The sequence below is a fragment of the Narcine bancroftii genome, chromosome 9 (assembly GCF_036971445.1).
Source record: "Narcine bancroftii isolate sNarBan1 chromosome 9, sNarBan1.hap1, whole genome shotgun sequence".
NCBI lineage: Eukaryota > Metazoa > Chordata > Chondrichthyes > Torpediniformes > Narcinidae > Narcine > Narcine bancroftii.
In genome coordinates, this window is record NC_091477.1 from 106,542,964 (window position 1) to 106,569,248 (window position 26,285).

General features: G+C 40.7%; 1 protein-coding gene across 1 annotated transcript in view; it reads left to right on the forward strand.

Annotated features, from left to right (window-relative positions):
- Positions 1-2,471: 2,471 nt before the first annotated feature.
- The window catches only part of LOC138743597 (fibrillin-1-like), a 129,081-nt gene continuing 105,267 nt past the window's right edge, over positions 2,472-26,285 (forward strand). Inside the window, exons 1-12 of the mRNA XM_069899111.1 lie at positions 2,472-2,481; positions 2,963-3,052; positions 3,599-3,710; positions 7,338-7,471; positions 10,472-10,609; positions 13,817-13,939; positions 19,981-20,106; positions 21,209-21,337; positions 21,973-22,086; positions 24,854-24,964; positions 25,276-25,389; positions 26,160-26,273. Coding sequence (XP_069755212.1) covers positions 2,472-2,481; positions 2,963-3,052; positions 3,599-3,710; positions 7,338-7,471; positions 10,472-10,609; positions 13,817-13,939; positions 19,981-20,106; positions 21,209-21,337; positions 21,973-22,086; positions 24,854-24,964; positions 25,276-25,389; positions 26,160-26,273 — 1,315 coding nt within the window. The remainder of the gene's footprint in view (positions 2,482-2,962; positions 3,053-3,598; positions 3,711-7,337; positions 7,472-10,471; positions 10,610-13,816; positions 13,940-19,980; positions 20,107-21,208; positions 21,338-21,972; positions 22,087-24,853; positions 24,965-25,275; positions 25,390-26,159; positions 26,274-26,285) is intronic.

The following is a 26,285-nucleotide window of genomic DNA, read 5'->3' on the forward strand; positions in this document are numbered from 1 at the left end:
ATATATTTACCCTGCTTCGTCAAATAACCCAGCAGATTCTCTAGTTAATGTATATGTTGTGACTGCTGCCAAATCAATAACTGTCTCTCATATCCTTTTCAAACACATTCTACTCTTGTAAAAGACACATACTATTGAAATCTATCCCATCATTCATCAATGGATAAGCAAGAAACAAAAATCCATGCCAAATCGACAACTTCTACATTTGAATGTTCATTGATATTTCATGGAGATTCTTCATGGTAAATAAAAATGCAGATCCATGACATCAGTTGCCAATTATGTGAGCGCCATCTGAAATATCCAGCATCAGGAAGGAAATGAAAGTAATTTGAACAGAGATCTCACCGGAAGAATCAGCTGAATCTATGCAAAATCACAGTTTGCCAGGCTGATATGTATTTTAACAATCATTCTTCATATATTTCAAGGAACTACATCCGTGACAACAGAACCAAGTACCTCCACAGAGCAATTTACATCTTCGACCTCTTCTTCAATAGAGTCAGCATCAATAGTTACAGGTAACTTCAATCATAACCTGCTACTCCAAATGTAGACATACAATTCATTGTAATACGATAACAAAGACCCATTCACATAATCAAGTGTGGAATTCGGCAAGGTGAGAGATCTGCCAGTCATCAGACAGGATATGTAACTACCGATCTGTGTGTCGTTCCAGCCAACCTTTCCTTTTAATGCAATTGACAAACAGTTGCGATGCTTGATTTTTAAAGCTGAAAAGATTCTTCAGCACAGCTAAACACAGTTCCATTCAGTGACTCATTGAAAAATTGCACAGATAGAGCACAACTGAGCTCCCAGACTTGAGACAAATATTCAGATGACCAGCAGGATTAAATCTCACTGTACATTTGTATTGGCTTGTCTTTATGTCAACTATCGTAATGATTGAACAGCAATAGCTTTGCCATGTCTCTGATAAATTCAAATGTCAAAAGTGGCTTCACATCAAGAACCAAGCATCAGACTGCAGCGATTGGTGCCAAATATACAATCATTAACACACTCAATTTTTTTTATTTTCAAAACTCTTGCGGTCACCTCAGCTACGGTGGCCACTGAAATCTATTCAATGGTTTATCAAGGACTGACACCCAAGTAGGTAACTCTGTAAACTTCACAATTTTGCCCAAATAATCATTCATCAATAGCTGTGATATGGAATTGTTTTAACTTCGAATATTTGCAGTATGCACAAGGTATTACTCGCAGCATTGCAATTACAAGAACTATTTGTCATACAAAATGAAATGAAATTAATTCACTGTTTTATGGACTGTATAAACAACAGAATAGAGTAGCCTGACCGTGCTGTGATGAACTTTAACTAAACGCTCAGCTTTTCTATTTAAAGGAACTCCATCTACGACAGAAGAAAGTACCTCCTCAGTGGAAAGTACAACGATCAGCTCTTCAACAACGGAACCAACATCAACGTTGACAGGTAACCTCAATCATCACCGCGGCATTGTATTTGGGCAAGGATGTGTTGCAAATCAGCAAGATATTGCTCCAATTGAATATGATCTTGAAGTATTTTCCAAGAGGACATGTCATCAAAAGGTTATACTGCTCAAAGTCATTCCTGGACGAAAATTCCCTTATGTGCTCTGAAATCTACTGATCAAAAAATTGGACGTTAAAATGTCCATATTAATGCCCGGGGAGGGACATAGGTCGATCCCTGCGTGATGAAAGCCATGTTAAGTCGTATACTTCAGAGGAGTCACTTCAACAGGGTGGAATGAATTGAGGGATGAAAGATAAATATTCATTGTTCATGTCCCAGGAACTATTGCATTCAATCGTAGGACCTCGCGATCAAGCGAATGGTCACCCCTATTTGATGGGATGTCGCACTTTCTTTTCAATTCTTGCGAGACTATTCTTCTCTGCTTGATTTCCCGATCGGAAATTTCTCTCGTCAAATAGCGTTTCATTACATCCAGAGAGACAACTTGACTTTATCCTCAGCCCAAGTTTTCTCTTCATTTTCTGTATCGGAACAAACCACGACTACCCTGGCTCCTTCATCCATATCTGCGACAAGTAGGGAAGCAACAGTTAGATATATACATTAAAAATACCCCCACAATACAATTCAGATTTCTCAGTAGCTTTTTACAGGCTTCCAGTTAGACGCTTGAATATGTGGGGAAAGATGGGCTAAGTAACAATGAAATTTTGGTATTTGGCCAATAGCATTAATTATGAGACCTGGGACCTATTCCGGTACAGTTCTGTTCTTCAGTTGTGTTTCCCCACAGTCACAGATGCTCTCAATTCCAAACACAATCGGAAATATTGAACAATTGTTTCTTCAGATTTCTGAAATCCTGATTGCGTCATGATCACTTTAGAGTTCCATGTATCAAAACAGTGAACACGTTCCACAAATAATGCATTTTTTCATTTAAACAACCAATCATCTTGCAAGACGAATGACCTTGGGTGAATTTGCTTTTTGATGTTTTCACATTAGAAAATCTCATGGCAAGAATAAAAATGCCTTTGACATTGCTGTGAAGCGATCAAATTATATATTTACCCTGCTTCGTCAAATAACCCAGCAGATTTTCTAGTTAATGTATATGTGGTCACTGCTGCCATTCATTAACTGTCTCTCATATTCTTTTCAAACACATTCTACTCTTGTAAAAGACACATACTATTGAAATCTATCCCATCATTCATCAATGGATAAGCAAGAAACAAAAATCCATGCCAAGTCGACAACTTCTACATTTGAATGTTCATTGATATTTCATGGAGATTCTTCATGGTAAATAAACATGCAGATCCATGACGTCAATTGCCAATTATGTGAGTGCCATCTGAAGTATCCAGCATCAGGAAGGAAATGAAAGTAATTTGAGCAGCTTGACCGTGATGTGATGGACTTTAACTAAACACTCAGCTTTTCTATTTAAAGGAACTCTATCTACGACAGAAGGAAGTACCTCCTCAGCGGAAAGTACAACTATCAGCTCTTCAACAACGGAACCAACATCAACGTTGACAGGTAACCTCAATGTCCACCGTGTCATTGTATTTTGGCAAGGATGTGTCGCAAATCAGAAAGATATAGCCCCATTGAATATGATCTTGGAGTATTTACCAAGAGTAGAAGTCATCAAAAGGTTAAACTGCTCAAAGTCATTCCCGTGTGAAAATTCCCTGATGTGCTGTGAAATGTAATTTTCAAAATCCATTCTGTCCATATTAATGCCCGGGGATGGACATAGGTCAAATCCCTGCGTGATGAAAGCCATGTTAAGTCATATACTTCAGAGGAGTCACTTCAACAGGGTGGAATTAACTGAGGGATAAATGTTAAATATTCATTGTTCACGTCCCAGCAAATATTGCATTCAATCGTTGGACCTCGCGATCATGCAAATGGTCCCTCCTATTTGAAGGGATGTTGCTCTTTCTTTTCAATTCTTGGGAAACAATTCTTCTTTGCTTGATTTCCCCTTCGGAAATTTCTCTTGTCAAATAGTGTTTCATTACATCCAGGGAGACAACTTGACTTTATCCTCAGCCCATGTTTTCTCTTCATTTTCAGTATTGGAACAGACCACGACTACCCTGGCTCCTTCAACCATATCTCTGACAAGTAGTGAAGCAACAGGTAGATTTATTATTTGTCTTGACTTCGAGGATGAAGACTTCGAGGGGTAAATGTCCACGTCAGCTGCAGGCTCGTTTGTGGCGGACAAGTCCGATGCAGGATAGGCAGACACGGTTGCAGCGGTTGCAAGGGAAAATTGGTTGGTTGGGGTTGGGTGTTGAGTTTTTCCTCCTTTGTCTTTTGACAATGAGGTGGGTTCTGTGGTCTTCTTCAAAGGAGGTTGCTGCCCGCTGAACTGTGAGGCGCCAAGATGCACGGTTTGAGGTGATATCAGCCCACTGGCGGTGGTCAATATGGCAGGCACCAAGATCTTTCTTTCGGCAGTCCTTGTACTTCTTCTTTGGTGCACCTCTCTCTCGGTGGCCAGTGGAGCGCTCGCCATATAACACGATCTTTGGAAGTCGATGGTCCTCCATTCTGGAGAAGTGACCTACCCAGCGCAGTTTGATCTTCAGCAGTGTGGATTCGATGCTGTCGGCCTCTGCCATCTCGAGTACTTCGACGTTGGAGATGTAGTCGCTCCAATGAATGTTGAGGATGGAGCGGAGACAACGCTGGTGGAAGCGTTCTAGGAGCCGTAGGTGATGCCGGTAAAGGACCCATGATTCAGATCCGAACAGGAGTGTGGGTATGACAACGGCTCTGTATATGCTAATCTTTGTGAGGTTTTTCAGTTGGTTGTTTTTTCAGACTCCTTTGTGTAGTCTTCCAAAGGCGCTATTTGCCTTGGCGAGTCTGTTGTCTATCTCGTTGTTGATCCTTGCATCCGATGAAATGGTGCAGCCGAGATATGTAAAGTGGTTGACCGTTTTGAGTTTTGTGTGCCCGATGGACATGTGGGGGCGCTGGTAGTCATGGTGGGGAGTTGGCTGATGGAGGACCTCTGTTTTCTTCAGGCTGACTTCCAGGCCAAACATTTTGGCAGTTTCCACAAAACAGGACTTCAAGCGCTGAAGAGCTGGCTCTGAATGGGCAACTAAAACGGCATCGTCTGCAAAGAGTAGTTCATGGACAAGTTGCTCTTTTGTCTTGGTGTGAGCTTGCAGGCGCCTCAGATTGAAGGGACTGCCATCTGTGCGGTACCGGATGTAAACAGCGTCTTCATTGTTGTGGTCTTTCATGGCTTGTTTCAACATCATGCTGAAGAAGATTGAAAAGAGGGTTGGTGTGAGAACGCAACCTTGCTTCACGCCACTGTTAATGGAGAAGGGTTCAGAGAGCTCATTACTGTATCTGACCCGACCTTGTTGGTTTTCGTGCAGTTGGATAACCATGTTGAGGAACTTTGGGGGGCATCCGAGGCGTTCTAGTATTTGCCAAAGCCCTTTCCTACTCACGGTGTCGAAGGCTTTGGTGAGGTCAACAAAGGTGATGTTGAGTCCTTTGTTTTGTTCTCTGCACTTCGTCTCACTTCGATTCACTTCGGTTATTCGTGCACGTGCAGGGGTTTTACGCCATTCAGAATTAGTTAGCCTGGGTTGACTGGTATGGCATGATAGATGGTGGGTAAATAGGGCTCTGATATCTTCTGTTGACTGTTAGTTACGTTAATCATATTAGCAAGGACCGGACCAGGACTTCCGCCTGCCTCACTCGACCGAGGCCGGGGCCGCCCCTACCCCTCGCTTCTGCCTGGACCGGGGCCTCCGCAGCCTACCTTCTGCTCAGACTGGGGCCGGGGCCGCCACCGCCTTCCCTGTGCCTGGACCAGGGCCGCCGCCTCCTGCTTTCTGCCCGGACCGGGGCCTCCGCCTTCTTCGCTATACCGAGGCCAGCGCCACCACCTCCCCCTCGCTTCTGCCTGGACTGGGGCCTGCCTCACTCGACCGAGGCCGCCACCTCCCCCTCGCTTCTGCCCGGATCGGGGCCGCCGCCGCCTACCTTCTGCTCGGACTGGGGCCGGGGCCACAATCGCCTTCTTTCTGCCCGGACCGGGGCCTCCGCCTGCTTCGCTCTACCGAGGCCGGGGCCGCCGCCTCCCCCTCGCTTTTTACATTTTACACCCCAGGTACACAGCAGTAAGAATGGGTGTGACTTGGTCAATCCCGTCAGATTCCAACCGGGTCCCTGACTTACCTCAGAGGTAGTTAGAGAACCCAACTAAACTTACCTCGGCCATGTCCACAGGTGATTTGTGACCATGTATGGTCCGACCTAGGAGGGGAGGCAGGTCCCTCCAGCCCGGGTAAGGAGAAGGCCACTCCGATATAAAACCTACGACCCAAGGACCTCGCTGCCACGTCCCAGCTTGCTTGGCCACGGCACACGAACCATGGGAGTAAAGGGTGGGTCCAGTACTGCGCACACTGCACTTCACCTAAAAGCTCCTTTGCGGAGGCCCGAGGACAGGTCCACGTCCTCCCCCTCCACGTCTTCCCCCTCAAAAGATGCTCACAAACTCAAGCTAGCATGCTGGAACATCAGAACCATGCTAGACAAGGCTGACAGCCACCGATCTGAACGTCGGTCTGCCCTCATTGCACATGAACTCCTCAGACTTGACATTGTCATAGCCGCTCTCAGTGGAGTCCGCCTTGCAGATGTAGGCAGCCTCCAAGAATGCGGCGCGGGCTACACACTCTACTGGTCTGGCAAGCCTATGGATGAACAACGCCTATCTGGTGTAGGCTTCATGGTCAAGAACTCCATTGCCTCCAAACTCGAAAACCTCTGAACTCAGACCGGATCATGTCCATGCGACTCCCCCTTCAAAACAAGCGTCGCATCGCCCTCATCAGTGTCTATGCCCCAACCCTCCAGGCGGAACAAGCAGAAAAGGTCAAGTTCTACACTGATCTGCGTAACCTCATTCAACGCACCCCTACAGCCGACAAGGTTGTCATCCTTGGCGACTTCAACGCTCGCGTCGGCAAAGACTCAGAAACCTGGCCAGGAATCCTGGGCAAGCATGGTGTCGGCAAGTGCAACGACAACGGGTGCCTCCTGTTGGAGCTCTGCGCAGAACAGCGGCTTGTCATTACAAACACCCTTTTTCAGCAGAGGGACAGCCTGAAGACGACTTGGATGCATCCACGATCCAAACACTGGCACCTCCTGGACTACGTCCTGGTGCGAGAAAGAGACAAACAAGTTGTGCTCCACACCAGGGTCAAGCCCAGCGCGGAATGCCACACTGACCACTGGCTGGTTCGCTGCAAGCTCAACCTTCACTTCCAGGCAAACCTCAAAGCAAAGCTCGAGGATGCAATCCGCCTTACGGACTCGTCCGCTGAAACCCTCTGGGATCAGCTGAAGACTACCATACTGCAATCCATTGAAGAGGTACTGGGCTTCTCCTCCAGGAAAAACAAGGACTGGTTCAACGAAAACAAGCAGGAAATCCAGGAGCTGCTGGCAAAGAAGCGAGCTGCCCACCAGGCTCACCTTGCAAAGGTGTCCTGGCCAGAGAAGAAACGAGCCTTCCGTCGCACATGCAGCCATCTTCAGCGCAAACTCCGGGAGATCCAAAATGAGTGGTGGACTATCCTCGCCAAACGAACCCAGCTCAGCGTGGATATTGGCGACTTCAAGGGTTTTAACGAGGCTCTAAAGGCTGTGTACCGCCCCTCACCCCAAGTCCGAAGCCCACTGCGCAGCTCAGATTGCAAAGTCCTCCGCAGCGACAAGATCTCCATCCTCAACCGCTGGTCAGAACACTTCCAATCTCTTTCAGTGCCAACCGCTCAGTCCAAGAATCTGCCCTGCTCCAGCTCCCTCAACAGCCCTTAAGGCTAGAGCTGGATGAGGTCCTCACCCGGGAAAAGACATATAAGACAATTGGACAACTGGAAAGTGGCAAAGCAGCAGGTATGGATGGAATCCCCCCAGAGGTCTGGAAGGCTGGGGACAAAACTCTGCATGCCAAACTGCATGAGTTTTTCAAGCTCTGCTGGGACCAAGGAAAGCTGCCTCAGGACCTTCGTGATGCCATCATCATCACCCTGTACAAAAACAAAGGCAAGTAATCAGACTGCTCAAACTACAGGGGAATCACGCTGCTCTCCATTGCAAGCAAAATCTTCGCTAGGATTCTCCTAAATAGAATAATATCTAGTGTTGCCGAAAATGTTCTCCCAGAATCACAGTGCGGCTTTCGCGCAAACAGAGGAACTACTGACATGGTCTTTGCCCTCACACAACTCCAAGAAAAGGTAGATTTATACATTAAAAATATCCCCACAATACAATTCAGATTTCTCAGTAGCTTTTTACAAGTTTCCACGTAGACACGTGAATATGTGGGGAAAGACGGGCTAAGTAACAATTAATAACTTAGAAATTTTGGCATTTGGCTTATAGCTGTCATTATGAGAAATGGGGCCTATTCCGGTACAGTTCTGTTCTACAGTTGTGTTTCCCCACAGTCACAGATGCTCTCAATTCCAGACACAATCAGAAATTCTTGACAATTGTTTCTTCAAAAACCTGATTGAGTCATGATCACTTTAGAGTTCCATGTACCAAAACAGTGAACACGTTCCACAAATAATGCATATTTCAGCAATGATTTTTTTTCATTTAAACAACCAATCATCTTGCAAGACGAATGACCTTGGGCGAATTTGCTTTTTGATGATTCTAAATTAGAAAATTTCATCGCTGGAATAAAAATGCCTTTGCCATTGATGTGAAGCAATCAAATGAAAAAGTTCCCCTGCTCAGTCAAATAACCCAGCAGATTTTCTACATAATGTATATGTGGTCAGTGCTGCCATTATTTTAACTGTCTCTCATATCCTTTTCAAACACAGTCTACTCTTGTAAAATTCACATACTATTGAAATCCATCCCATCATTCATCAATGGATAACCAACAAACAAAAATCCATGCCATGTCGACTACTTCAAATTTTGAATGTTCTTTGATATTTCATGGAGATTCTTCATGGTAAATAAACATGCAGATCCATGACATCAGTTACCAATTATGTGAGTGCAATCTGAAATATCCAGCATCAGGAAGGAAATGAAAGTAATTTGAACAGAGATCTGACCGGAAGGATCAGCTGAATCTATGCATAATCACAGTTTGCCAGGCTGCTATGTATTTTAACAATCATTCTTCACATATTTCAAGGAACTACATCCGTGACAACAGAACCAAGTACCTCCACAGAGCAATTTACATCTTCGACCTCTTCTTCAACAGAGTCAACATCAATAGTCACAGGTAACTTCAATCATAACCTGCTACTCCAAATGTAGACATGCAATATAATGTAAGAGGAAATTATACTCTCATTCACATACTCCTGCAAGGCGAGAGATGTGACTGTCATCAGAAAGGATCATCGAGTCAGGCTCATGCTCCGACGTAATGGCAGTTGCATCCAACTTTTGATTGAAGGGAATGACTGGGAATATAATCCTGAGGAGACAGTTGGGAAATATCAGTGTTTAATAAATGCATTTCTCAATTGCAAAAGTCAAATACTCCTGAATATTAACATGCGGATTTCTTGGCATTCACTTCAACTGGTTGCCATTTTTTACAGAGGCAAAATGGCGAAATATTTGGTGCACATTACTAAGAGCAAATTTCAACCATTGATCGAGACCGAGATACATCACCATGTCTTTGAACCTGACTAATTTGTCAGCATGCAGTATATAGTCATGAACAATAAAGTCATTCCCATACGAAAATTCCCTTATGTGCTCTGAAATCTACTGATCAAAATACATTCTGTCCATATTAATGCCGAGGGAGGGATATAGGTCGAATCCCTGCGTGATGAAAGCCATGTTACGTCGTATACTTCAGAGGAGTCACTTCAACAGGGTGGATTTAATTGAGGGATGAATGATAAATATTCATTGTTCATGTCCCATCAAATATTGCATTCAATCGTAGGACCTCGCGATCAGGCGAATGGTCACTCATATTTGACAGGATGTCGCACTTTCTTTTCAATTCTTGGGAAACAATTCTTCTCTGCTTGATTTCCCCTTCGGAAATTTCTCTTCTCAAATAGTGTTTCATTATATCCAGAGAGACAACTTGACTTTATTCTCAGCCCATATTTTGTCTTCATTTTCCATATCGGGACAGACCACAACTACCCCGGCTCCTTCAACCATATCTGCGACAAGTAGTGAAGCATCAGGTAGTTTATACATTAAAAATATCCCCACAATACAATACAGATTTCACAGTAGCTTTTTACAGGCTTCCAGATGGACGCGTGACTATGTGGAGAAAGATGGGCTAATTATCAATGAATAACTTAAAAATTTTGGAAATTTTCCAGTTGCCTTGTTCTGTCTCTCCATTATATCATGTCATGATTAAGGTAACAATCACTGTGAAGCTTATTAATGTCTCCAACAAGAAAACATGACTTGAATATCAAAACCAAATTTCAGAATGTAGGAACTGGTTTCCCAAAATTATGTAAATTTTCACATTAAACTTACTCTACTGTTGGGCACGCCACCACAATTGTATTCTATCTAATAATTTATTGATGAGTAACCTCCAAATTTTTAAGAAAATGACCAAGTTAGGGTGTCCAACTGCTGATTGATAACATGCTAAATGTAGTATTATGTGACAATAATGGAACATTTACATTTATAGCCTGTGCATGGAGATTATGCTTGCTTGTGTAGTAACCAGTTGAATTTCAGAGAGTGGGTCTGGAAGAACTTATACCACAAGAATTTTTGCAATCATACAGCCAGAAAGATACCAGTCACAATGACTATTTTCTTGAACATTTAATTTCATTCCCAGCAATAAATAAGTTTTGAAAAACTACCAGAATTAAGTTTTCAGAATTCTTGTGTGCTCTGCTCTACTTTCAGATATAGATGAATGTCAGAATGGAAACAATGAATGTGAGCAGATCTGCATTGAACGTAGTATTTTTGAAAACAGTCAAGGCTATGAATGTGAATGTGAAAGTGGATTTCAATTAAATCAGGATGGAAAAAGTTGCACAGGTGAGAAGAAAAGTACTGTTGTATGTATTTTGCTTGTATTCCTTATTTGCATTGAAATCATTTTACACAACTGCACATCATTTATATATTTATTTATTTTCCATTCAAAAGTAACTGGAGTATTCCATCAGTTAAATTTAGTTGACTGTTCTCTCACACTGATATATGTCACAGAATAGATTTGATGCTGGTATGTGTTATCAGTATTGTTACGTCGCAGACCAGAAATTCACAAGATAACAGAAATAGAAGCAATAGAAATTCACCAAGACTATTATTTTTCTTTTAAAACATTATATTTATTAATAACTACTCTTAATATAACACATTAGTCAAATCTAATCATGAAGAAGTTGGGAGAGACTGTGTGACCAGACCTGCTGAAAACTCATGATTCCTTGTTGAGTTGCTTCCAGAGAAATATCCTTTTGTATGAACAGTTGTCACAACTCCCCTTTTCCTTGGGTAAAGGAAATTAAACACATGACTTCCTTGATGCTTCCAAAACCCAGGTATGGGTCCATTGAAATGACCATTATAGTGGTAATGATTCAATGCAGCAATACACCTCCTTCAAAAACTCAGGTACTAGTGGGGTTCAATAATTCCCCTGACAGGGAGAACCAACCAAATTGTCCATTATCACACAGAGTCATTCCTGTACCATGTTCATGAGATGGCTGCTGGTCAATAATGAATGCTAATTCCTTCAGTGTTCCATTCACATGACTCTCACCACCTGTGTCCTTGGAAAAAGCAACAAATAGAGGCATACAATGCTACAGCACAGAAAACAGGCTATTCGGCCCTTCTAGTCTGTGTCGACTATTGTTCAGCTTGTCCCAATAACCTGCTTCAATTTCATAACCTTCTAGACCTTTCCCATCCATGTATCTATCCAATTTATTCTTAAAACTTAAGATCGAGTCTGCACCCACCACTCTCTGAGTGAAGATGTTCCCCCTAATGTTCCACCTAAACCTTTCCACTTTCACCCTAAAGCCATGTCCTCTCATATTTATCGCTCCTAATCTCAGTGGAAAGAGGCTACTCATATCTACTATGTCTATACCCCTCATAATTTTCCCTTATTCTTCTTAATTCCAAGGAATAATGTTCAAGCCTGTTTAATCTTACCTTGTAATCAACTCCTGAAGACCTGGCAACATCCTAGTAAATTTTCTCTGGATTCTTTCAATCTTATTGATATCCTTCCTGAAGCTAGGCGACCAGAACTGCATACAATATTCCAAATTTGGCCTCAACAATGTCTTATATAACTTCAACATAACATCCCAACTTCTATACAATACTTTAATTTATAAAAGCCAAGATGCCAAAAGCTTTCTTTACAACCCTGTCCACCTGCGACACCACCTTCAGGGATCAATGTACCTGTATCCCCAGGACTCTTTCATCCTCCACACTTCTCAGTGCCCTACCATTTATAGTGAACGTCCTTCCTTGATTTGCTCTTCCAAAATGTAATACCTCACACTTGTCTGCATTAAACCCCATCATCCATTTACTGTCCCATTCTCCCATTTGGTCCAAATCTCTCTGCAAGCTTTGAAAATCTTCCTCACTGTTCACTGCACCTTCTATCTTTGTGCCAAAGGCAAACTTGCTGATCCAATTTACCATGTTATCATCCAAATCATTGATAAAGACAACAAACAACAATGGTCCCAATACAGATCCCTGAGGCACATCACTCATCACAGGTCTCCAGTCTGAGAAGTAACCATCCACTCTGTTTTCTCCCACACAGACAATTTCGAATCCAGTTTACAACCCCTCTATGTATACCCAGTGTATTAACCTTCTGAACTATCCTCCCATGTGGGGACTTGTTGAAAGTCTTATTAAAGTCCATGTCGACAACATCCACAGTCTTTCCTTCATCTACCTTTTTGATAACTTCATCAACAAGCTCTACAAGATTTGATAAACACAACCTACAACGCACAAAGCCATGCTGACTGTCCTTAATCAGCCCATGACTGACCAAATACCTATATATCCTATCTCTCAGAACTCTTTCCAATAATTTACCTACTACTGACGTCAGACTCACTGGCCTATAGTTACTTGGTCTAATTTTGGAGTCTTTCTTAAACAGCAGGACTGTCTACCTTTATTCACTGTAAGGCACCAATCATCTCCTCCTCCTTAATCTCAATATGCTTCATGACACTTATATTTGTTTCCCTTCCCTCCATATGCACTATGCCATTTTCCTGAGTAAATACTGATGCAAAAACACTGTTTAAGACGTTCCCCCATTTTGTGAGGCTCCACACAGTTGACCACTCTAATCCTCGGATTTACCTTCACATTATCTGACAAAACACCCTCATCCCTTCTCTTTGCCTTCCTGATTTCATTTTTTCGTATTCTTACATTTCCTATATTCTGCAAGTACCTCATTTGGTCCTTGTTGCCCATACTGGTTATACACCTCCCTCTTCTTAATCATAGCACCAATATCCCAAGAAAACCAAGGTTCCTTATTCCTGTTAATTTTTGTCTTTAATGCTGGTAGGAAAATGCAAGCTCTGCACCCTCAAAATCTTACCCTTGAATGCCTTGGGCATAGCCTAGATTAGTTGTTGCCATCCAGTCTCTCAACAGCCTTTACTAGGCTTTAAAGTGATATTCACACTAAATAAAACAGGAGCTCATAATAGTATAATATGATAAATAATTTTAACTTTTCTCGATTCTGTGTAACCTTTCATGCAAATTTGATTTGAATATTTCTGTGGTTACATTGAGCACCAGTGGGAATCCGGACCAAAATGCAGTCGATGCTGAAAATCCTTTCTTCTGCTTCTGTATTATATAAACAATGGTAGATTGATTAAAATTTCAAACATGAAGGACTTGAATTGTTTTAATGGCTAAATAAATTATCCTTGGTCATGAAAATATAATTTACAAACATGGACTCTCAATCCCTTCAGAAAAATACATTGCCTCATATTTTTATGAACTTTTGTTTCTATTAATTTCATATGTATTTCAAAACTTTATTTTGTTTTTTTTCATGTTAAATGTAATATATTTTCTGCATTTTACTTTCTGTTTTGTATTTCATGTATGCCTGTGAAGGTGTTTAAATGTGATTGATTGAAATGACTTCTTCATTTGCCCCACCGATGTAGTGATTTTTTTAAAATAAGTTTATCTTTTTCTATCATACAGCTATCTTTGTTTGCACCCGGAGCTGCACAAATGCACAATGTTTCCTTGACAATCCGGAAAATGAGCCTGAATGCCTATGTAAAAAAGGATTTGTACAGGATGAATCGGAGACAATCTGCACAGGTGTGACAGTATTAATAAAAATTTTACATTTGAAGATGATAAGAATCTGCATTTGTCATGGTTGTATAAAATTTTGTTTGAGACAACAATATGGGGGATTATTTTACCTGCTTCTGTTATGTTTGAGCCACCCCCCCCCCCCCCCCCCCGTGGTAAATCAAAGACAGCCACAAAGTCAGTGCAGGCTAACTCAATGCTTTACTAATTACATACTACAAGCATTATTATGAAGGGTTCAGTTTAAATCATTTCCACACATTCATTTATTGGTGTCATATCCAACACTCTTCTGACTCCTACCACCTAGCATACATAGTCTTTGAAACATTCAAATACGTGTGTGGTTCATTTGGATCTATGGAGAGGGATGATGTGGTCGGGGAACTCTGTTGTTGTAAAGGAGCTGTAGGCACGATCTGTTCTGGTTCATTGGTCAGGACATAACTAGCGGTGGAGAAGATGATCTTGGTAGTCTTTTCGGAGTTGCAGTGCAAAGATCCAGCAGGCTGCTCGCCTGGTCTCTGGTTTCAGGTGCCCTTCTTGATGGTATCTCCTTGATTGGTGTTCTCAGGCCTTCTCCGTGCCTGTCGACGCTTCTACTGGTCGGCCCCTCGCTGAACACACCGTCCTTTCCAGCTTTGGGTGTCATTGCATTATCCATTGGTCTTAGTTGGACAATGTGTCTTTTCCATATCATGTCCCCCACTCGGATGTGATATGAGTATGGGCTGAGTTTTTTCAGAACTACTCCCCACACCCATGGAACTTTGAAGATGCAGTAGTCTTGCACCAACACTGGTTCCCTCACTTCAATCGATCTTGGGTTTCTTTTAGTAGAAGCTGTCTGTTGCAGTCTGAGGCTGATATTTGGATGAATTACCAACAGTCTGGTCCTTAGATTTTTCCTGAACAGCTTTGCCTGTGTTCTTTTGACGGTTGAGTGTGGTGATTTTAAGGTACAATGACAAGTCTGAATTTTGTCTCATTTTCATGGCTTTCTTGAAAGTTTGTATGAAATGTTCTGCTTCTTCGTTTGTACTGGGATGGTCTGGTGCAGACAGTATGTGGCAAATATTATTGTTGCACATGAAAGCTTTAAATTCTGCTGATACCAATTGCAGGCCATTGTCGGAGACGTGTTCAATAGGTAATCCATATGATGCGAAAACTTCTCTGAGTTTTTCAATGGTCTGACCCATAGTCATTTTTTCCATGCGGATTACAATCAGCCATTTCAAAAGTGTGTTGACTACTATCAGGAAATTCTTTCCCATGAATGGCCCCGCAAAGTCTATGTGGATCCAATGCCATGGTTGTGATGGCCATTTCCATGGGTTTGCTTCATCCTGAGGTGCTTTGGGTTGTGCCTCCTGGCATGTACTACACCTTGTGAATGTGTGCTTGATATCTTCCCCTAAGGAAGGCCATCAGACATGCATCTTGGCTAGTACTTTCATACGCACTATCCCTTGGTGGTTATTGTGTAGTTTGGCCAGCACATCTTGCTGCCACTTCTTGGGAATGATGGTCCAGGTTCCCCAGAGTAGGCATCATTCTTCGATGGAAAGTTCGCCACATCTGGTGTAATAAGGTATAATTTCCTCTGACATTTCCTGATCATCTGGCCAGCCATTTTTGTGAAATAGAATAATCTGGACAGTATTATATCTTTCTGGGTTTCCTTTGTCATCATCAGAATTTGATTTACTTCTGTTGTCCATTTTACAATTGTTTCATTCTGCTCTATATCTGGGAGTGGTAAGCGGGAGAGGGTATCTGCATGGTTATTCTGTAGCACTGGTTTGTGTTTTAAATCAAAATCATATGCTGCCAATAGCATCACCCACTTCTGAATTCGGGCTGCCGCCACCATCGCAATTCATTTTTTTGATCCCAGTATTAAACTCAGTTGTTTGTTTTCTGTCACCAATGTAAACTTACATCTGTACAGGTGTTGGTGAAATCTTTTTACCCCAAAGATGATGGCTAGTCCTTCTCTTTCCAATTGAGCATAGTTTTATGTGACAGTACGGTACCCAATCCCACGGGCGACGCGTCTACTGCCAGTGTTAGTTCTTTGTCTGGATTGTAATGAATTAAGACATGGTTATTGCTTGTTAAAATTCTAAAAACAATTTCTGCAATTGGTATCAGCAGAATTTAAAACTTTCATGCCCAACAATTACATTTTCCATATACTGTCTGCACCATACCATCCCAGACAAACAGAGAAGCAGAACGTTTCATACCAACATTTCATCAACAGCTCGTTTGGTTTCTGTGTTCCAGTACCATTTCTTATTCTTCTTAAGTAGTTCATTCAGGGAATTACATAACATAGAAATGTTTGGAATGTGTCGGCAATAAATGGTTTACTAGACCCAGAAATGATTGTAGTTCTGTTTTGAAGGTCGGGTAGGGGCCATTTTGTACAGCTTCTATACCCTTGTTTTCCATTATGATGGTGAAACCTAAATAGGTCACCAATGGTGCCATGAACACACATTTGTCTTTTCGTAGTCGGACGTTTGCCTGTTGTAGTCGATTGTAGTTCGATGTTTGGCATCATCCCTACCAGTAATGATGATGTCATCTAAGTAGATGCCTACATTGAGTCTTTGCAGTAACTTATCTATAATTGCTTGGAATATGGCTGGTACTGCTGATATTCCATTCGGAATTCAGGTAAATGTAAATAATCCCAAATATGTGTTTATGGTTACATATTTCCGGGAGCTATAGTCTAGCTCCACCTGTTGGTAGGCCTGTGACAGGTACAGTTAAGTGAATTTTTGTCCCCCAGTTAATGTTTGGAATAGTTCTTCAGCCTTTGGAATGGGGTGTTCCGGAATTTGTAGTGCTTGATTAATGGTCACTTTGTAATCACCACAGATACGTATTTCTCCATTTGCCTTGCATACTGGTACAACTGGGGTGCCCAATCAGAGTACTGGATTTTTTTCTAATATCCCTTCTTTTTGCAGTCTATTAAGTTCCAATTCAATTTTTCCCTTTATTGTGAAAGGTACGGCTCTGGGTTTGAAAAATTTGGGTTCTGCTTCAGGTTTCATGTGTAGTTTGCCTCATACCCCACAAATTATTTCCAAACAATTTTCAAATGCTGTGCCGTAACTTTTTAAAATTGGAGCCAGTTTGTGGTCTGTGGTTTGCTGCAAGTGTTCATCCCATTTTTCTTTGTTCTTTTGGATGATTATCTTCCCTATTTCTTGCCAATCCAGTTGAAGGTTGTTTAACCAATTGTGACCGAGTTGTCCACGATATAGAGGGGGAACTGGTTGGATTGATCCTTGTACTTAACGTGTATATTGCACTTTCCAAAAACTTGCATTTCCTCCCCCATAACAGTTCTTGAGATGGTGTTCATTTGGAGCATCTTTGCGTGCTGGGCATTAGTAAAACCGCTGCTCCCGTAGTTAGTTCCATCTGTATCAGTTTGTTGTTAATGTGGACATGCATGTAAAAATTCAGCCCTTTGTGGCTCAGTCCACAGATGTGGATTACTTGTATAACATATTTACGTTAATTTGGTTCCTCTTGATTCATTGGTATCCGTGTTTTCAGTGTCTGGGCTTTCTCCAGTCTTTTGTGCAAATTGTATTTTTCTGGAGCCTGGCTGGTAATCTTTCTTTAGCTTAATCATTGGACATCTTGCTTTGATGTGCCCCATCTTATTGCATTTGTGGCATTTGGCTTTTTTGAAATAGCAATTATTGGGACTGTGATTCGTCTTCCCACAGCAAAAACATTTTTGGTGGGCAGGTTCCCAGCAGGAAGAATCTTGGCACCAAAATTTATTGATAGCCAAGTCTCTCTGGCAGACATCTGCATTGCTTGCCACTGTCTCGGTGACAGTAGCAATGTCTAATGGCACTTCAAATGTCAGATTTCGGTTACAATTAGTTTTTCTCAGGTAATTTGAACAGCTAAACCCATTATTAATTGATCTCTTAACATACTGTCTCTGAATTGTCCAAATGCACAGTATCTTGACAGTTTACAAAATGCAACCATGAAATTTGGGACAAACTCTTCGTGCTGTTGTTTATGTCAGAAACATTTATGTCTTGCTCTCATTTCTGGAGGTTGGGGGTTAAGGTGCTGACCGATAGCTTGACAGATTTCAGCATATGTTTTCGTTGAAGGCATAGGTGGGCTTGTTAGCGAACTTAAGAGCTCATAGGTGCCTCCTCCCATTACGGTTAGAAACAATGCTCGCTTTTTATTCAGTGGAGGATTTTCAGTAATATCATGTACAATGCAATAATGATCAAAACGATTCCCAAGTGTCTTTGTCTTCATTGAATTTATCGAAGTGAACTGCATCATCTTGGGATTCCCAGCTTTTCACTGTAGTGAGAGTGATAAATGTGTAATGGTTGAATGAGTTCTTGAATCCGTGCTGCCACTGTTATGTTTGAGGCCCTCCCATTCCCACCACCCCCCCCCCCCACCCCACCGTTACAGCCACATCAGTGCAGGCTAACACAATGCTTTACTAATTACATACTACAAACATTACTACTGTGTTCAATATAAATCAGTTCCCCATGTCATCACATTTACATAATGGTGTCATATCCAGCAGTTTCCTTAACAGCCTCTGGCTTTGCTTTTTAATGATGGTACATGTTGCAAAGGAGAAGTACCTACTTTGTGAAATTTCTTAATAAATTTCAGCCTCTTTTACTCTTTCTATAGATGCTGCCTTACCTGCTGAGTTTTACCAGTATTTTTCTGTTTTCAATTTTGCGGCATCTGCAGTTTTTTTTAATTTTCTGATCACTAGAGTGGTAATTATGTTGGAGTGCAACAACCTCTTCCAGTGCTAATATTGCTTCTCTTGTGAATAGAAGAAAATTGCCTTGTATGCTGTTGCCACAAAGGGCAGTAAGTCATAGAATAACAGTCATCCAGCACAGAAACAGGCCCATCAGCATACTTGTCCATAATGACCATCAAAATCCCAATGCTTGATCTGTACCATGCCTTGATAATTCAATATTCATGTAGATTCCTCTTAAATGTTAAAAGACGACCTACTTACACTGAAACAATGTGTTCCAGATTCTGTGTGAAAAAAAAATCTTCGATCTGCTCTGAGCCTCTTACTTCTCACTCTGAACTTGTGCCTTCCGGATTTAGACACCTCTGCATTATGGAATAGTTTCCTACTGTCTCAAGACCCTTGACAATTGTGTACACCTCTATCAGATCGCCTCTGCCTTCTTTGCTCTGAGGAAATCGAATCTAGTCTATCCAGTCTCTTCTCAAAACTGAATAGAGTTGCAAATAACTAGATTTAAATGGACAAAATCTAATGGCAAAATTTACTGGAAAAAATACTGAGGTTTCCTGACACCCACTCAGATTAGTGCACCAAGTGAGTTGAAAATTTTCATCTTCTGCAAGCTCTCTTTTCTTTGATCAGCCATCCAAAAGTTAAACTCTATGCTATTTGTGTGCAATATTCCAGAGAGTTAAACATTATCTTTCATTAAGCATATGGAAGAAACTGTTCATTTTTATGTTGAGAGATAAATTATAAGAATGATACAAAGCAAAAGTATAGGATCACTACCATCAGGAAGATGGCCTGCAAGTCATGGACCATCCTGACTTGGAAATATTTGCCAGTCCTTCACCATCACTGGTTCAAAATTATGGAACACCCCTCTGAACAGCATTTCAACAACAGTAGCTGTCTCAGAAGACAATTCACCATCAACTTCTTAAGAGCAATTAGGCATTTAAATGCTGCCTCAGCCTGCAAAGCCCACATTACTTGAATGAACTATTAGCAAAATGAAAACAGCTTTGTGAATAAAGATTCTTCTTCTTTCATGCAATTTACTAGAAATAATGCAATAAGAAAGCGATGGGTTTTCATGTCACTAAATTGTATGTTCAACTTGTAGGTTGAACTTACTGTTACTAATAAAGGCTTGCAAAAGCAGTTCATTCACATCTCTCTACTGCCAACTGGTTTCAGCTGGTATTGATCCTTTTCTCTTTTTTTATAGATATCAATGAGTGTGCCTCACCATCAAACAAGTGTGAACAAATATGCAGAAACACTCTTGGCAGTTATGAATGCTTCTGTCAACCTGGTTATAAGATAGATCAAGACAACAAAAGAAATTGCAGGGGTGAGCCTGAACTTTTCATAAAATGCATGTATTAGGCAACATCAGAGCAGATTCTGATGCTTTGGAATTCTGTCTTGAAAAATCACAGAGGCTGTGTCATTAGGTCCTTTCAAGAAAGAAACACACCAATCTGTAAAGCCAGAGGTTCTTTGACCTTGCGCTTAAAGACTCACTTCTCTGAATGTGTCGCGGCCAACTCGAGGCGCCTATTCCAACCATTCTCAGGGAGGATAATCAGCGGAGTGGATGTTCAGCTGTTGCAAGCGTCTGGTTAGGGGCAGACTGATGACGCTGTCAGCCCGCGACCCATCTCTCCATTCACCCCTCTATTTCCATGACCTCCTCAAGGAGCCGTCAGGATCTGTCGAAGGCAGCAGGAGCTGTCAGAGAGGTGGGGACTGGCGGGAGCCATCGGGGCAGGACTGGCCAGCGGGGACCATCAGGGATTGTCCAATGTGGGCTGTGACAGCCTTACAGGGCCAATTCAGCCTTCGGGGCTGCTCTCTGCAGCTCAAAACATGGCAGAGCAATGGCTGTCTTTCCTACCCAAACCGCTCTGTGTTTCCCAGAACTGTTCCAGCTGCGTGGGGGATTATAGGTAGGGAAGACAGCCTCTGCTCTGTCACGTACCAGTTGCCCTGCCTCCATCGGATCTGGAGGGTGCTACGAGGCGCCATTCAATATGAATGCGACGTTGGAGCAGCTTTTCAGGGCTGCTGTCTGAAAGGTAAGTTTTAAGTTTTCAATCTGCTCTTGTAGCTGGCCTCCAGGCGGAGGCCTGACATGAAATGGCCTATTAAAAATATTCAAGGTTCCAACAGGGAAGTTAAGTTTAGGGAACCAGAAGGAATCAAGCTGAAGTCCAAAATAAGATTACCATGATCTAATGGAAAAAAAAGCAAGTTTGAGAATCTATGTGGCCTACTCATGTTCTAGTGTCGTATATTCTTATTTGATCTATGAAATATAGTTAATGTATGTCAAATCAAATTGAAAAGTAATCAGTAAGAATAATGCATTCTTTCCAACTTTTCTCAGTCTATATCTGGATACAAGAACCAAGTTAAGTCATTAACTCTAATTATTTTCTCATTATGCGAAGATATCAATGAATGCAGTAACCCTGAATTAAGTAATTGTGATCATATCTGTCAAAATACTCTTGGAAGTTATGAATGTTCATGTGAACCTGGCTACCAAAGAGATGAAGGAAACAAGAACCGTTGCAATGGTGCGTAGAAACTTAATCAAAATCCATAGAAAAGATAAATATCACATAGCTATGTATTAGAAAATGTGTGTTGTTTGACATTATTGCTAAATGTGTTTCCGGATTAGAATGTGATGTGAAGTGATTTTATTTGTAACATTAAATTCAAGTTCGTTGCCATGTGTAGAGGTTGTTTAAGAAGGATGAGCTGATTTTTTTGGAGGTAAATAGTTGGAGTCTCCACAATCAAACACGCTCGCAAAAGTTTGCATCATAAATTCATCTTAAGTTTAGTGCTTGAAAGAAACAACCAAAATGAAATAAAGCAAAACCATGAATCTAATGCTTTTATCAATTAACACACAAGACTCCTGTAAACATAAATCTCTTTTGATATGGTACTTATATTGATTAAGCATTACACATTTGTGTACAAGCTAATTTTAGTTGAACAGTTGGGCAAGTTGGCAAAGTTTCCTTTGAGATTAAGTACTTCACTAGTATTATCAAACAGCGGCCTTGAACAACCAAATAGGCTTCATATAATGTTTATAATAACAAGAAGAAAGGAAAATAAATAATTTTGAAAATTAACATTTTCTCTAATAAATCTTATATTTTTTCAGTACTGAAGTAATTTGAGGTATTTCTCCTAGATATCAATGAATGCTTATCCAATCCATGCAGTAGGAGAGGTACCTGCACCAACACCCAGGGCTCCTTCCTTTGCAGATGTATAGCTGGTTTTACTGGTCGATTATGTTCAGAAGGTAAGATTAAGGGACCCAGCATCAGCAGAAGAACCTGAGAATTATGTTCAATACTTAAGAATCTGGATTTTGTAATAAGAATTTAAAATGCCATTTTGAAATTGTAGCAAAAGATATATTTTCACTCTTAAATATCTTGGGAAATATGAAATCTCTGCCAAGCAGGATTATTATTTTATTGTATTTATGGCAGAAAATTAAAGGTTGCTGCATCCTACGTTCAGCATGATGCACAAATCCATTCGGCCAAACTGGTCCATGCTGAGTTTCAGCAAAGCAATCCTAACATCCCATTTGCCCTGATCTTATTTTATGGAGCCCTGCAAAATATTCTCTCATCCTTGCTGATTAACTCCCTGTAATTAATTTTTGCTATTTACCAAAACCAGGGTTAATTTACATTAGCCAATTAACTTGCCAACATGTCTTTAGAATATGGAAGGAAAGTATGGAACCAGGAGAAACCCACATATTCATGAACAGACTGCAAATTCCATACTGTGAGCGCCCAAGGTCAAGGTAAAACCTGTGGCCTTAGAATGTCAGCAGTCAGACCACAGTCCATTAACTCCTGAGCAACCATGTTTATATTTTCCCAAGAGATCACAATCTGACTGAACCTACTTATTAGACTTACAGCAAATATTCAACCAGTGCTGCATAATGGCAAATTGTCCAATTTGTTAATTTTATTTTCATTTAAGCAGGGTGAATAAATTTCTACTCAAAGTTAGATTAAATCATAGTCATACAGCACGGAAACAAGTCCACAGGGCCAACAAATATCCCCTCCTTCTTTAGCCCCACTTATCTGCATTATGCCTGGTTCGGTTTATTCAAATACACCATCTCACTCTTCTCTGAGTTGAATACATCTGCCATTCCTTAGCCAAGTTCCCCATCTGATCTACAACCCAGCTATCCTTCTTCACTGTCCACTGTAGCAGATATGTTCATGTCATCACCAAACTTACTCACTTGCCACAAACATCCTTGTCCAGATTATTTATGTTTAGCACAAAAAGCAAGAGTCCTAGTGATGAATCCAGAAGCACTCCACTAGACATGGTCCACCAGTCTCAAAAGCCTCTCTACTCCTAGCACTAAGTTATGTTTTTATCATGCCCTAATCTTCCATACCAGCTTATCATGATGAGCCTTATCAAATGCCTTATTAAAATTCATAAAAATAACATCAACTGCCTTGCCCCCATTATCCTCTTTTGTCACCACTTCAAAAGATTCTATAAGTTGTGAGACATGATTTTCCATCCACAAATCCATGCTGGCTCTCTTGAATTTTCCCCTGGCTGTTGTTGCCTCTTTACGTTGCCACTGCAATTGTCAACATCTGAACAAAAATATTATTAATTTTTGCAAAATTTCCTTCCTGAACCATCCCCATTCTATACTGATACCTATCTTCACATATGTAAAAAATATCCAGGTCTACTCCATTAAGTCATGAGGCATGGGAACCATTGGGTGCTGGCTGCTTGGATTTGAAACTGACGACTACAGAAGCTAAGGGTGATAGTAGATGAAGTGTATTCTGCCTAGAGGTTGATGACAATGGTATTCCGCAGGATCTGTTCTGAGACCCCTGTTGTTTGCAATTTTTATAAATGACTTAGTCAAAGAAGTGGAAGTGGGTTAAGAAGGTGACACAAAGGTTGGTAGTGTTGTGGATAGTGTAAAAGATTGGCATAGGATATAGTTACTGGGCAGAGTTGGGAGAAGTGGTAGATGGAGTTCAATCCAGATAGGTGTGGTGATGCACTTTTGAAGTTGAACCTGAAGGCAGAATACGTGGTTAATGCCAGGATTCATGACTGTGGAAGAACAGGGAGATCTTGGGGCCGAGGTCCATGGATTCTTCAAGTTGCCAGACAAGTTGTGAGGGATTGTTGCAGCTCTGTAAAACTCTGGTTAAAGCACACTTGGAGATTTGTGTTCACTTCTGATTACCTCATTAGAAGAAGGATGTAGAAGCTTTAGAATGGGTGCAATGGAGACTTACCAGCATGTTGCCTGGTCTGAAGAATATGAAGCAAGTTTTGACAGAAGTGGGCCTTTTCTTTTTGGAGTGATGAAGGATGAGAGGTGACTTAATAAAGGTGTATAAAATTATGAGAAGCATAGATAGGGTGCACAGCTAGCACCTTTTTTCAGTGGCAGCAATAATAAATACCAGAGGACATCTGTTTAATGTGAGTGATAAAGTTTAGGGGAGATATCAGAAGTAATTTTTTATTTATTTAGAGAATGGTGGGTGTCTGGATTGAATTGCCAAGGGTAGTGACAAAGGCTGGTACAAGAGGGGAATTTGAAAGACTCTTCAATAAGAAAAAATAGATGGTTTTGGGAGTAAGGTCGGGAAGGATTAGATTGTCATGAAGTAGATTTGCATAGGTTAGCACAACATTGTGGGCCAAAGGACCTGTACTGTGCTTTAATGATCTATGTTCTACCACAAAAATGCCATAATAAATTGTAAGTTTACACATTAATTTCAGACAAGTAAAAAATTTAATACCAACTCAATCAATATTCTATTATGAAAAAATATAAAAGAACCTCTGTACATCTGTTTGTTTCAGATATATGTTGCTCACATTTTTAAAAATGACTTTCTAGTTACAAACTGTGCAAAAGCTCCATTGATGTGGACTCAATTTAAAATCATGTGCAATTCAGATTTTTTTTGACATTTTTGGATAGAAGTGAATTCACCAAATGGATGTTAATTATGAATGTCATTTTCCAGACATAGATGAATGTTCCGATAGCCCATGTATGAATGGAACATGTTTAAATATACCAGGGAGTTTCCAATGCAACTGCCAAAGGGGCTTTACAGGACAGCTCTGTGAAATTGGTAGGTGGTACATTCTGAATTGTGCTCTGTGTTTGTAAAGTTTAAAGTAATTCTTCAGAAAGCTGTATTGTAGACACGATCATGTTATAACTATAATCAGATTTTGAATCTCTATCTGCCAAACATTTGGTAATGATGAACCATAGTTAAAGAAAAGAACCTGTATCTAAAATGCACATAAAATTATTTAGAGATCTGAGTAAGTTATAATCACATATGTTTTATAGTTCTTAGTTTTATGGAGTCTTTAGCTTTTTATGAAGATACAAATAGTCCCGAATTTTAAAATTTTATTTTACTTTACTTCTCAGATATTGATGAATGTTCCAGTCATCCATGTATAAATGGAGCCAACTGCATAGATCTCAGAGATAACTTTCACTGTGGCTGTTTACCTGGATATACTGGCCGATTTTGTCAAAATGGTGCGCTTTATTAATTTTTAGTACAATTAGTTTCATAAAAACCTTATTCCTGATTACACTTGTAACTTCTGTATTTTTTTATTTGACCTTGCCGTTTGCTTGTTGCCTTTCTCTGCACTCAACCTTCTACTGTATTTCCAACATTTCTCCTTGCCTAAACCATCTAACATTATCAATTGGCTCAAGCCATTATGTATCAAATCTTATTTCCACAATGCAGATTATTACTCTACATTCTGATTATTAGATGCAGTGTGGAACTTGAGCCCACTCTAAGCAATGGATAATGGTACAGGATACAGGTTATATTCTTGGACCCTGCATAACAGTTGTACGCAAAACTCAATGGCAGTAAAATTCCATGCATTATAGGAGGTGTCTGAGTAATGTATTGTGGTTACTGAAAGAGGGGACTTTTTCAAAACTTTACATTATGTCCATGATTCTTCTCCTTTTGGAAACATACTGAAAGTTCCCCTTCATGCTTTATCTACAATAAGGCTTTGGTGCATGATTCAGAGTGAAAATGAAAGAGGAGCTACAACAAATGCTGGAAATTCACTTGTTGCTCCTCTTGTGAAATCATTTTAAAGTATGATGGAAAATAAGTATTTATAAACACAGTGATCTATATAAATTGAAAGGAATTTTAAGTGAATACTTCCAACTTGCTTGTGCCAGGTAACACAATTGCTAGAAAAAAATTACCTTGTTATTGTCACACTTGATATTTCAATTGTCTGATTAACTTTTTCTTTGTTTTAAAACAGTAATTAATAACTGTCTTAGCAAGCCATGCCAAAATAATGGGTTCTGCATAAATCATGTTAACAACTATTCCTGCATATGTCCTGAAAATTGGAAAGGTCGAGACTGCAGAATAGGTATAGTAAAAT